The sequence below is a fragment of the Pseudoliparis swirei genome, chromosome 1 (assembly GCF_029220125.1).
Source record: "Pseudoliparis swirei isolate HS2019 ecotype Mariana Trench chromosome 1, NWPU_hadal_v1, whole genome shotgun sequence".
Lineage (NCBI taxonomy): Eukaryota > Metazoa > Chordata > Actinopteri > Perciformes > Liparidae > Pseudoliparis > Pseudoliparis swirei.
The window spans coordinates 20,571,628-20,583,797 of record NC_079388.1 but is presented as its reverse complement, the minus strand read 5'-3'; the positions used below and the strand labels follow the sequence as shown (position 1 = coordinate 20,583,797).

General features: G+C 46.7%; 1 protein-coding gene across 2 annotated transcripts; it reads left to right on the top strand.

Moving 5' to 3' along the window:
* Window positions 1-4,798: 4,798 nt before the first annotated feature.
* LOC130194068 (uncharacterized) lies at window positions 4,799-10,178 on the top strand. Of its 2 annotated transcripts, none has more exons than XM_056414960.1 (2): window positions 4,799-5,051; window positions 6,231-10,178. In XM_056414960.1, exon 2 carries the CDS (start codon window positions 6,704-6,706, stop codon window positions 8,243-8,245), a length of 1,542 nt encoding a protein of 513 aa, XP_056270935.1. In that variant the 5' UTR covers window positions 4,799-5,051; window positions 6,231-6,703; the 3' UTR covers window positions 8,246-10,178. The 2 variants fall into 2 exon arrangements, with proteins under 2 accessions (XP_056270935.1, XP_056270926.1); XM_056414951.1 differs by having other exon boundaries at window positions 4,799-5,055.
* Window positions 10,179-12,170: the final 1,992 nt, after the last annotated feature.

Sequence of the window (12,170 nt, the reverse complement as noted above, 5' to 3'; positions counted from 1 at the left end):
TGGACCCCGTCTACCTGTCTCTTGGACCCCGTCTACCTGTCTCTTAGACCCTGTCTACCTGTCTCTCGGACCCCGTCTACCTGTCTCTTAGACCCCGTCTACCTGTCTTCTGGACCCCGTCTACCTGTCTCTTAGACCCTGTCTACCTGTCTCTCGGACCCCGTCTACCTGTCTCTTGGACCCTGTCTACCTGTCTCTTAGACCCCGTCTACCTGTCTTCTGGACCCCGTCTACCTGTCTCTTGGACCCCGTCTACCTGTCTCTTAGACCCTGTCTACCTGTCTCTCGGACCCCGTCTACCTGTCTCTCAGACCCCGTCTACCTGTCTCTTAGACCCCGTCTACCTGTCTTCTGGACCCCGTCTACCTGTCTCTAGGACCCCGTCTACCTGTCTCTCGGACCCCGTCTACCTGTCTCTCAGACCCCGTCTACCTGTCTCTCGGACCCCGTCTACCTGTCTCTAGACCCCGTCTACCTGTCTCTAGGACCCCGTCTACCTGTCTCTCGGACCCCGTCTACCTGTCTCTCAGACCCCGTCTACCTGTCTCGGACCCCGTCTACCTGTCTCTAGACCCCGTCTACCTGTCTCTAGGACCCCGTCTACCTGTCTCTCGGACCCCGTCTACCTGTCTCTTAGACCCCGTCTACCTGTCTCTTGGACCCTGTCTACCTGTCTCTTAGACCCCGTCTACCTGTCTTCTGGACCCCGTCTACCTGTCTCTTAGACCCTGTCTACCTGTCTCTCGGACCCCGTCTACCTGTCTCTCAGACCCCGTCTACCTGTCTCTTAGACCCCGTCTACCTGTCTTCTGGACCCCGTCTACCTGTCTCTAGGACCCCGTCTACCTGTCTCTCGGACCCCGTCTACCTGTCTCTCAGACCCCGTCTACCTGTCTCTCGGACCCCGTCTACCTGTCTCTAGACCCCGTCTACCTGTCTCTAGGACCCCGTCTACCTGTCTCTCGGACCCCGTCTACCTGTCTCTCAGACCCCGTCTACCTGTCTCTTAGACCCCGTCTACCTGTCTTCTGGACCCCGTCTACCTGTCTCTAGACCCCGTCTACCTGTCTTCTGGACCCCGTCTACCTGTCTCTAGGACCCCGTCTACCTGTCTCTTGGACCCTGTCTACCTGTCTCTTAGACCCCGTCTACCTGTCTTCTGGACCCCGTCTACCTGTCTCTTGGACCCCGTCTACCTGTCTCTTAGACCCTGTCTACCTGTCTCTCGGACCCCGTCTACCTGTCTCTCAGACCCCGTCTACCTGTCTCTCGGACCCCGTCTACCTGTCTCTCAGACCCCGTCTACCTGTCTCTTAGACCCCGTCTACCTGTCTTCTGGACCCCGTCTACCTGTCTCTTGGACCCCGTCTACCTGTCTCTTAGACCCCGTCTACCTGTCTTCTGGACCCCGTCTACCTGTCTCTTAGACCCCGTCTACCTGTCTTCTAGACCCCGTCTACCTGTCTCTTAGACCCCGTCTACCTGTCTTCTAGACCCCGTCTACCTGTCTCTTAGACCCCGTCTACCTGTCTCTAGACCCTGTCTACCTGTCTCTTAGACCCCGTCTACCTGTCTCTTAGACCCTGTCTACCTGTCTCTTAGACCCCGTCTACCTGTCTCTTAGACCCTGTTTACCTGTCTCTTAGACCCCGTCTACCTGTCTCTAGACCCCGTCTACCTGTCTCTTGGACCCTGTCTACCTGTCTCTTGGACCCCGTCTACCTGTCTCTTAGACCCCGTCTACCTGTCTTCTGGACCCCATCTACCTGTCTCTTGGACCCCGTCTACCTGTCTCTTAGACCCTGTCTACCTGTCTCTCGGACCCCGTCTACCTGTCTCTCAGACCCCGTCTACCTGTCTCTTGGACCCCGTCTACCTGTCTCTTGGACCCCGTCTACCTGTCTCTCAGACCCCGTCTACCTGTCTCTTGGACCCCGTCTACCTGTCTCTTAGACCCCGTCTACCTGTCTTGTGGACCCCGTCTACCTGTCTCTTAGACCCCGTCTACCTGTCTTCTAGACCCCGTCTACCTGTCTTCTAGAGCCCGTCTACCTGTCTCTTAGACCCCGTCTACCTGTCTCTAGACCCTGTCTACCTGTCTCTTAGACCCTGTCTACCTGTCTCTTAGACCCTGTCTACCTGTCTCTTAGACCCCGTCTACCTGTCTCTCGGACCCCGTCTACCTGTCTCTCGGACCCCGTCTACCTGTCTCTTGGACCCCGTCTACCTGTCTCTAGACCCCGTCTACCTGTCTCTTAGACCCCGTCTACCTGTCTCTAGGACCCCGTCTACCTGTCTCTTAGACCCCGTCTACCTGTCTCTTGGACCCCGTCTACCTGTCTCTAGACCCCGTCTACCTGTCTTCTGGACCCCGTCTACCTGTCTCTTAGACCCCGTCTACCTGTCTTCTAGACCCCGTCTACCTGTCTCTTAGACCCCGTCTACCTGTCTTCTAGACCCCGTCTACCTGTCTCTTAGACCCCGTCTACCTGTCTCTAGACCCTGTCTACCTGTCTCTTAGACCCTGTCTACCTGTCTCTTAGACCCCGTCTACCTGTCTCTTAGACCCTGTCTACCTGTCTCTTAGACCCCGTCTACCTGTCTCTTAGACCCTGTTTACCTGTCTCTTAGACCCCGTCTACCTGTCTCTAGACCCCGTCTACCTGTCTCTTGGACCCTGTCTACCTGTCTCTTGGACCCCGTCTACCTGTCTCTTAGACCCTGTCTACCTGTCTCTTAGACCCCGTCTACCTGTCTCTCAGACCCCGTCTACCTGTCTCTTAGACCCCGTCTACCTGTCTCTTAGACCCCGTCTACCTGTCTCTTGGACCCCGTCTACCTGTCTCTTGGACCCCGTCTACCTGTCTCTTGGACCCCGTCTACCTGTCTCTAGACCCCGTCTACCTGTCTCTTAGACCCCGTCTACCTGTCTCTTAGACCCCGTCTACCTGTCTCTTAGACCCCGTCTACCTGTCTCTTGGACCCCGTCTACCTGTCTCTAGACCCTGTCTACCTGTCTCTAGGACCCCGTCTACCTGTGTCTTGGACCCGTCTACCTGTCTCTAGACCCCGTCTACCTGTCTCTAGACCCCGTCTACCTGTCTCTTGGACCCCGTCTACCTGTCTCTTAGACCCCGTCTACCTGTCTTCTGGACCCCGTCTACCTGTCTCTTAGACCCCGTTTACCTGTCTCTTAGACCCCGTCTACCTGTCTCTTGGACCCCGTCTACCTGTCTCTTAGACCCCGTCTACCTGTCTCTTAGACCCCGTCTACCTGTCTTCTGGACCCCGTCTACCTGTCTCTTAGACCCCGTCTACCTGTCTTCTGGACCCCGTCTACCTGTCTTCTGGACCCCGTCTACCTGTCTCTTAGACCCCGTCTACCTGTCTCTTAGACCCCGTCTACCTGTCTTCTGGACCCCGTCTACCTGTCTCTTAGACCCCGTCTACCTGTCTTCTGGACTCCGTCTACCTGTCTCTTAGACCCCGTCTACCTGTCTTCTGGACCCCGTCTACCTGTCTTCTGGACCCCGTCTACCTGTCTCTTAGACCCCGTCTACCTGTCTTCTGGACCCCGTCTACCTGTCTCTAGACCCCGTCTACCTGTCTCTTGGACCCCGTCTACCTGTCTCTTAGACCCCGTCTACCTGTCTCTTGGACCCTGTCTAACTGTCTCTTGGACCCCGTCTACCTGTCTCTTAGACCCCGTCTACCTGTCTCTTGGACCCTGTCTACCTGTCTCTTGGACCCCGTCTACCTGTCTCTTGGACCCTGTCTACCTGTCTCTTGGACCCCGTCTACCTGTCTCTAGGACCACGTCTACCTGTCTCTAGACCACGTCTACCTGTCTCTTGGACCCCGTCTACCTGTCTCTTGGACCCCGTCTACCTGTCTCTTAGACCCCGTCCACCTGTCTCTTGGACCCCGTCTACCTGTCTCTTGGACCCCGTCTACCTGTCTCTTAGACCCCGTCTACCTGTCTCTAGACCCCGTCTACCTGTCTCTTGGACCCCGTCTACCTGTCTCTTAGACCCCGTCTACCTGTCTTCTGGACCCCGTCTACCTGTCTCTTAGACCCCGTCTACCTGTCTCTTGGACCCCGTCTACCTGTCTCTTGGACCCCGTCTACCTGTCTCTTGGACCCCGTCTACCTGTCTCTAGACCCCGTCTACCTGTCTCTTAGACCCCGTCTACCTGTCTCTTAGACCCCATCTACCTGTCTTCTGGACCCCGTCTACCTGTCTTCTGGACCCCGTCTACCTGTCTCTTAGACCCCGTCTACCTGTCTTCTGGACTCCGTCTACCTGTCTCTTGGACCCCATCCCGACGAGGCTGCTCAATGACATTCTGCCTTTAATTGGCGGCTCTCTTTTAGATATTATCAATGTGTCTCTGCTAACAGGCCACGTACCACATTCCTTCAATGTAGCTGTCATTAAACCTCTCCTGAAGAAGCTGCTCTGGATCCAGAGGTGTTGGCTAACTCCAGACCGATCTCTAACCTCCCCTTCCTCTAAGATCCTTGAGGACATAGTCGCAAACCAGTTGTGTGACTTTTGTAGTATATTTTCATGTACTGTATAATATCAGTTTATATGAAACCTACAAATCAGCGCTCAAGGTTCAAGAATCATATGACATGCCTCGAATTGGGGTTCGAACCTACGAAGTCCAAACAACAACCTGGTGTGTAAACAAAAACCTGCCTGAGTGGCGATTCTGCCTATCTGTTGATTGGACCCCGAGGGCCGGATCAATGAGTGTCTCCTGACTGTCTCCTGACTGTTGGGTATATAATGAGAAGCTGAAGACATGAATGTTAGACTTCTCTCAATTCGGCATCCTGAGAATCTCCAGACGGTCCGGACGTCTGTTTCTGACCTGTACCTTTGAGAATAAACCAAATACTCTTAAAGTGCAGTGTCTCTCGAGCGATCCTTTCTTCATCATCAATTCCATCATCATCCTCTGGCTGGCGAGAAGATACGACATTTTTGGCGTCACGAAACAGAACGACTGCAGGAACTCGAAAACAATGCAACAGGCTCATCGTAGGTAAGCATCTCCTGGCTTTATTGAGACGCTGGTTCGTTTAAACTAAAGCTGTGTGAGATGTGTTTGCGTTGTCGACAGTAACTGCACCGTAAACAGGACCTTTTAGTGTGTGGGGAGTGGTATTGTTGAAATTTGATGGTGAAAGGTGTTTTGGGTTCAAATTTTAAATTAGGTTTGTGCAAAAGTTGCACAATAGGGGGGAGTATTGTTAAAAAGCAGAATAAGATATAAAAGAGGAAAAAGAGAGTTTAGAATAACTTAGGTGTAAAGTGCATTATTTAGTAGGTGCAAAGTTAATCAATAAAAGGCCTTTATTTGCTTTAACAAGTAAGTCACGTGAAAAATCTTCATTATTACAATAAGTTTTTAACATAGTCATGGTAGGAACAGTTTAAAACAAATTGGGATAAAACCGAGGCCTTGGTTATTTGAACTAGACGGTAGGAATAGAGGAAAAGATAAATAAAAGAGACAGGAATAAGTTAAAAGTGAAGGTTAAAGGACCTTTTGGTAAATGATCATCGTTAAAAAGCCGCAAATCGATAGTTTAGAGATATATATTAGGATGGGACAAGGATTGTGCTATAAATTTGATTAAAAAGGTTCCCACTCATAAGTCACTGACGAGTGATTTTTAGATGCAGTCTGGAATCAAATTACATTCCAAACGGTAGCAAAAATTAAAAACATTAAGAGAGACAGCGGCAAAAAGTGTGCTTTGTATTTGAAAACAAAAGCAGCTTAAAAATAAGTATCTGTGTGTCCGGGGCTGTGTGTGTTTGTGTGTGTGTGTGTGTGTGCACGTGAGATAACAGAGAGAGTCAGCTGTGTAACGGAGTGTGTGCGTCCAAAGTTCAGTTCGGCCGGCGAGCTAGACGGGACAATTATTAACTTTTAAAAAGCAGATATTTTAAACATAGGCTTCATTTAAGAAGAGGTAGTATTAATTAGTCATTCTCTAGGTAGAGCATTGATTGGATGTGCTGTGTTTACAGGTGGATCAGGATCGCTGTTCCTCAGAAATTAACCCTTTTCGTGCTTTAACTTTGTTTCATTTGGTTTCATTAAACTCTTCAATGATTAGTTAGGGTTTTCTTTTAAAAAAAATTGGAGAATGAAATTTACGATGTTGATATAGAAATTAAACCTGTTTGTTTGTTTTCCTTTGTTTATAGACGATAAATGAGAGGGGACACTGAAGGGAGCTGCAACGAGAAGGCAGCTGGCTCGGTGCCAATTCCAGGGCGTGATCGCTGATTGACGTGCCCACTGACGTGCTGACGTCATCGATGTGCAGCTGATCAGAGGCCTGTACAAACTTATCACAAACTCCTAGAGCGAAAGCCTGCATTTCTCATATTTGTGTGTGTTATATACCTGCTTTCATTTGTCATACTTAGGCTTATGAGAATACATATGAAGACTAAATGCACGGTAGTCAGTTTAAAAAATAAATAAATTAAGAGATAAAAGGTTTGGCAACTGTTTGACACTTTAAATTCGATAGATGATACAATCGTAATGAACATCTAAATATTTGTTGCTTTGATAAAACAATTTCAAAAGGTGATAAAATAAGACAATAAAGTTAAGATAAAAATAGATACGATAAATAAATAAAAGTAAAACCAAGTATCAGAAAGCTATAATGGGAATAAAGGACACTACAAATCCCAAAATGATTACACGTGTTGCTTTGGTACAGAAGAATAATCCTTTAGTGAGCAGCATCGCAAATATTGCAAAAATCTCGAAAAAATGGCATCGCCGGTGGTCCAATATTGATCGACCATGGCCAGTGGAGGGGACCCTCAACCCAGAAGTAATTAAGATAATGCAGGTACTTGTAGCCACTTACAAGGCGGATCAAAAGAAAGGAAACAAGGGAAAGAAACGCAGAGAGAAGAGGAAAGTGGAGCTTGCTTTTCTCAAGTTATTTGAAGAAGAGGGACAAAAACTGATTACAGCTGCGTCTGTAATGTATCCCAAGAAAGTCTATCCTCAGTTTCCAGTGTCCAGTCAGAAGGGGCGCCATCAGATCAGTGAAAATGGCCTGGAAGAGGACAAGGGGGGCTGTGACCCCAAAGCCAAGTGGATGTTGGCGAGAGCAGAAAAGAGAGAAGACAGCGAGGAGGAAGACAGCGATGAAGAGGACTCCCGGATGACCTTGAGTGAAGTCAGAGATTTGCAGATGAAGAAGGAAGAGTTCCTGAAAAAAGGTTCCCAGCTTTCAGGCATGAGAAGTAGACTGCAATCTAATAAAGTGTCAGCACCAGGAAGCATGATCCCAGTTATCATCAGAGAACACGGTTTCGAATATAGACCATTACAGAGCACAGATATGTCGATCATAATTGAAAAACTCCCCATTATCCAAGATGGAGCACATCCGTGGATTTCAAAACTAGATGAGCTTTTGATCGGACAACTCCCTGCGATGGGGGATATTAAGAAAATCTTGGCCAATATCGTTGGCGTTAACGTTCTGGGAGAGATCTTACAGAAAGCTGGACTTAATCAGTACGTAGGAACCAGTGTGAATGATTCAGACTTGTTTGCTGCCAGTAGAGGTCAAATGTGCAGGGCATTGAAGGTCACGTTCCCCACGAACGTGCATCCTGATAATATAATTATCCAACCACTCGGAGAGGAAGAAAATCCAAGAGCTATTGTTTCAAGGTCTCATCAAGTGTGGATGAATGTCACAGGCAACGACCTGGATCTGCGTCGTATGGACCAGTCGATTTTGCGGACCAAAATTCTGATGGGGTTGCCCATTGCAGTACGAAACAAGGTGAAAGAGGTGGTCGGCCTTGGAAACATGAAGAACAGTGTGTACACAGATCATATAGCCCACCAGGTGGAGCTGTATCGGAAGAGGGGAGACGACTTGAAAGAACAGGACCGAGAGACCCTCAGGAAACGTAATCATTTACAACTGGTGAGTGATAAAGTTGAGAGGAAGCAGGCCTTGGCGATGAAGAACCAGGATCCACCAAATCAACCAGTACCACAACCTGAGCCGAACCAAACTGAGATCCAGTCGTTTCAGCCATCAACGGTGACCCCAGTCGCCTTCTACCCACAGCCAGCCTTTGATCATGAACAGTATTGGAGTGGAACTGAACTTGAAGGTCAATATTACACCCAAGGATGTGACTGTAATGAAGGAAGCTGCTTCTGTTATTAAACAAGTATAAACTGATTTTCACGATGGCCTGAAGCGTGTTTAGATAGATGAAAAAACAAGTATTCAAACTATTGCCAAATCTAAAGCTCATTTGCAAGGTTAAATGCTCAATATAGTTTGTGGATAAAACGGTGAAATTAATTTAAAGAAAACTAGGAATTAAACAGCATCTTAGTGCGAAAAGAATACACATTTTGTTGATATTTTATGATTCTTAGAATCCTAAAACAGTTTTGATTTGATTTTATGCTATTTCGGAACTATTTAAGTTCCGAGGGGGGATATGGTGAAATAAATGACATTATTGGAGGGACAACTGATGTTTTGATTTGCATCTGTTCTGTATGCAAAGATACTGGTTCTTTTTTCATTCTAGAGCATTCGGGGAGAAAACCACTGTGGGGTGATGGAGTGTTGAAGGACTACAAAGTTGAATGGAGCCAGACGAAACAGGAACATGACAAGAACCTGAAAGGCTTTGAACGAGAACTGAAGAACGTCATCGACACTACAACAAGTGTCAAGACTGCTGAAGAACTGCACATGTCTTTTCATATATGAAATATTGGAAATATTTGAACTTAATTTTCTTGTTTATGTGTTAATTGTTTGGAGAAATGATATTTTCTGTTGTTTGATGAATATAATGGAACCTCAGATGTTTTCTTTTTCGTGACATTTAGGGACAGAGGTGATTTAGGCAGGAAGAGGTCCGGTTGATGGTCCGATGGGCTGACCTAGCCTGACGCCGGATATTATTTTGTTATTATTTGACTGAGGAATTCCAGATATATTTGCTGTAATCATTTCCTTATACGATTTGCTTAAAATTCAGCATGTCAGTTGTTTGGAGTTAGATACAAGGTTACCTAGGCAGAGGCAGTGTGAGAGGATTTTCCTGTCAACATTGTTTTGTTGAAATCATAAGAAATGATTTCTGCCAGACAGGTTTTTATAATCTCACTATTCTTGAACTCTATTTTTTGATAACATTTTTTATAGTGTTAGAACTCGTCTATTAGACGTGGTGTTATTTTTGTCAGGGTTATACACCGGTATGTTTATTGTTACCTTCGCATTGAAAATGCCGGAAGGTTATGTTTTGATCGCCATTTATTTATTTATTTATTTGTATGCGTGTTATTCGCAAAACTCAAAAAGTATTGAACTGAATCGCATGAAATTTGGTGGGATGATTGTTTATTATCCGGGGACCAGTTGATTAGATTTTGGGATCGATCGGGTCAAAGGTAAGGTCAAAGTTCATGAACAGGTCAAAATGTTCTTGAATCGCATGAAATTTGGTGGGATGATTGGTTATTATCCGGGGACCATTTGATTAGATTTTGGGATCAATCGGGTCAAAGGTCAAGGTCAAGGTTATGGAAAGGTCAAACTCTTTTTTTACCATAGCACGATACATTTTTGTCCAATTGGCATGCAACTAATGCCAAAATGTTCATAATTCAATGCCCAATCTTGTGATATGCGAAGGTATGCGCTCTACCGAGTGCCCATTCTAGTTTATGTCTGTTTTCGAGACTTTTGATTAGCCTCGAAAAGGGGGGAATATGGAATATATTTTCATGTACTGTATAATATCAGTTTATATGAAACCTACAAATCAGCGCTCAAGGTTCAAGAATCATATGACATGCCTCGATTTGGGGTTCGAACCTACGAAGTCCAAACATCAACCTGGTGTGTAAACAAAAACCTGCCTGAGTGGCGATTCTGCCTATCTGTTGATTGGACCACGAGAGCCGGATCAATGAGTGTCTCCTGACTGTCTCCTGACTGTTGGGTATATAATGAGAAGCTGAAGACATGAATATTAGACTTCTCTCAATTCGGCATCCTGAGAATCTCCAGACGGTCCGGACGTCTGTTTCTGACCTGTACCTTTGAGAATAAACCAAATACTCTTAAAGTGCAGTGTCTCTCGAGCGATCCTTTCTTCATCATCAATTCCATCATCATCCTCCGGCTGGCGAGAAGATACAACACTTTCTACATCAAAGTTTGAGGAGTGTCAGGATTTAGAAAACACAGCACTGGTGAACATTACTGATGACCTCCTCATGCTTCAAATAAAGACTATATGCTTCTTTTAGGCAATAGTATCAGGAAACACTCCAAACTTTTGTTATGCAGATGATACTCAATTATATCTATGGATCAAACCAGAAGAAAACAACCAGCTCACTAAGCTTCAAGATGTCTTAAGGATTACACCATACACATGGCTTTTAACCAAACTGAAAACCAGTAATGGAGGAAATACACTTCCAGAAATCGGGACGGGAGAAGGAATAAGTCAGATGTTGCACATTAGATTGAAGATATGGAGCGACGGAGAAAAGAAGGTTAAAGTTCATTCTACGAGGCCCGGTAACGTTTGAGGCTGAGAGCAAGCTTGTTCTCCATCTTTGTCTCCATGGATGTCGCAGTGACCAATCAGGGCTTTCTTGAAATTGTCCATCTCCATGCAGGAAACTGAGCCCTGCATATGGAGGGTAACATGTGAGTGATAGAAGACCTCTTTTTCATTTTACCCAAATCCATCCACCTCACCCTCTTACGCTCCATAGTATTCTATAGTTAGATAAATATATTTAAATGTAGGAAATATAGGCGAATTAAAACTCTCAACCATTCAATTCAGTTTATTTGTATAGCCCATTCTCACAAATTGCACATTCCCCTCAGAGGGCTTTACAATCGGTACACAGACACCCCTGACCTTTGACCACAGATCAGGAACAACTCCCAAACAACCCTTCAAAGGGAAAAAAGTGAAGAACCCTTCAGGGGAGCAACAGAGGAGGATCCCTCTCCAGGATGGACAGGTGCAATAGATGTCATGTGACCAGAAGGAATCATTACACACAAATTAAAACACAATGAATATGACAGTGGATGAAGAGTTGGTAGTCGGCATCTTCTACGATCCAGACCTCCATGAGACAGGGAGAGAGGAGTGGGCGGAGTCTCAACAGGGCCATGGCGTAGTAGGCATATTCCACGATCCATCAGGCCATTGACACCAGTGTTAATATAAATCTGAATTATTGAAGGGACCATCCTGTCCAGGTCCCTGCAAACCTCAGACACACGTAGCAGCTGAAATATGAGCGTGATAAGAAATATGTCTGCCTTACACAGGGCGACGAGGCTGGAGGGCCCGTCCTGTGGAGGACGAGCTGATCCGAGGTCAGGACGATACGGCTTGTGGGTGCTTGAGAGCCGGACTTGGATTGGGAGGAGCTTTGGTTTCCGACTCTTGTTGACCGGAGAAGACTCCCGCTATGATTGCAGTCGCACGAGAGCTTGTATTTTAAGGGTCAGAATACATTCTCCCGTTGGAAAGGAGAGAAGGTTGGCTGAATTATTACTTTAACAGACGTCCAACTTCGAGTGACGCCAACACTAGCCATAAACTTAACACTAGTGCAATGCAGAAGAGGCAGAAACCAGCAATCTGACCCATCATTTCAGTTCCAAGTACTTTATTGAATTTTACAAAAAGGGTTGCCAGGACAGACCGCTTACAGAATGTGGTCAGGAACCTGTGAACAGAAATAGAGAGTTGCAGTACATCAGGTTAACTTTGAAGAAATTTAGAATGGAATGCTCTCCACCGTCATTTAATATGTAATGTAAAAGTTAAGACTTACAGCGGAGATCCTTCAAGTCAATGGTTGCAGTTTTACACAGGAACCAGTGACCGCTGCCACCTGGGCCGGTGTGGGGATGCCAATGGAACTTCTCTTGTTCTTGGAGGAACAGTCATTTGTATGTTTAGGTTGGTAGGCGGCATATTACTTCTAGACACCCCTCCATCGGGGGAAAATAACTCCCACACGGCAGGTTTTATTTGAATCCCCACTTGCTGGTGCTTGGATGGGGAGCCGGTCTCCACATT

Bases quoted from the DNA above. Each gene is read 5' to 3' on its own strand.
- LOC130194068 (XM_056414960.1), top strand. From the start codon at position 6,704: ATGGGAATAAAGGACACTACAAATCCCAAAATGATTACACGTGTTGCT.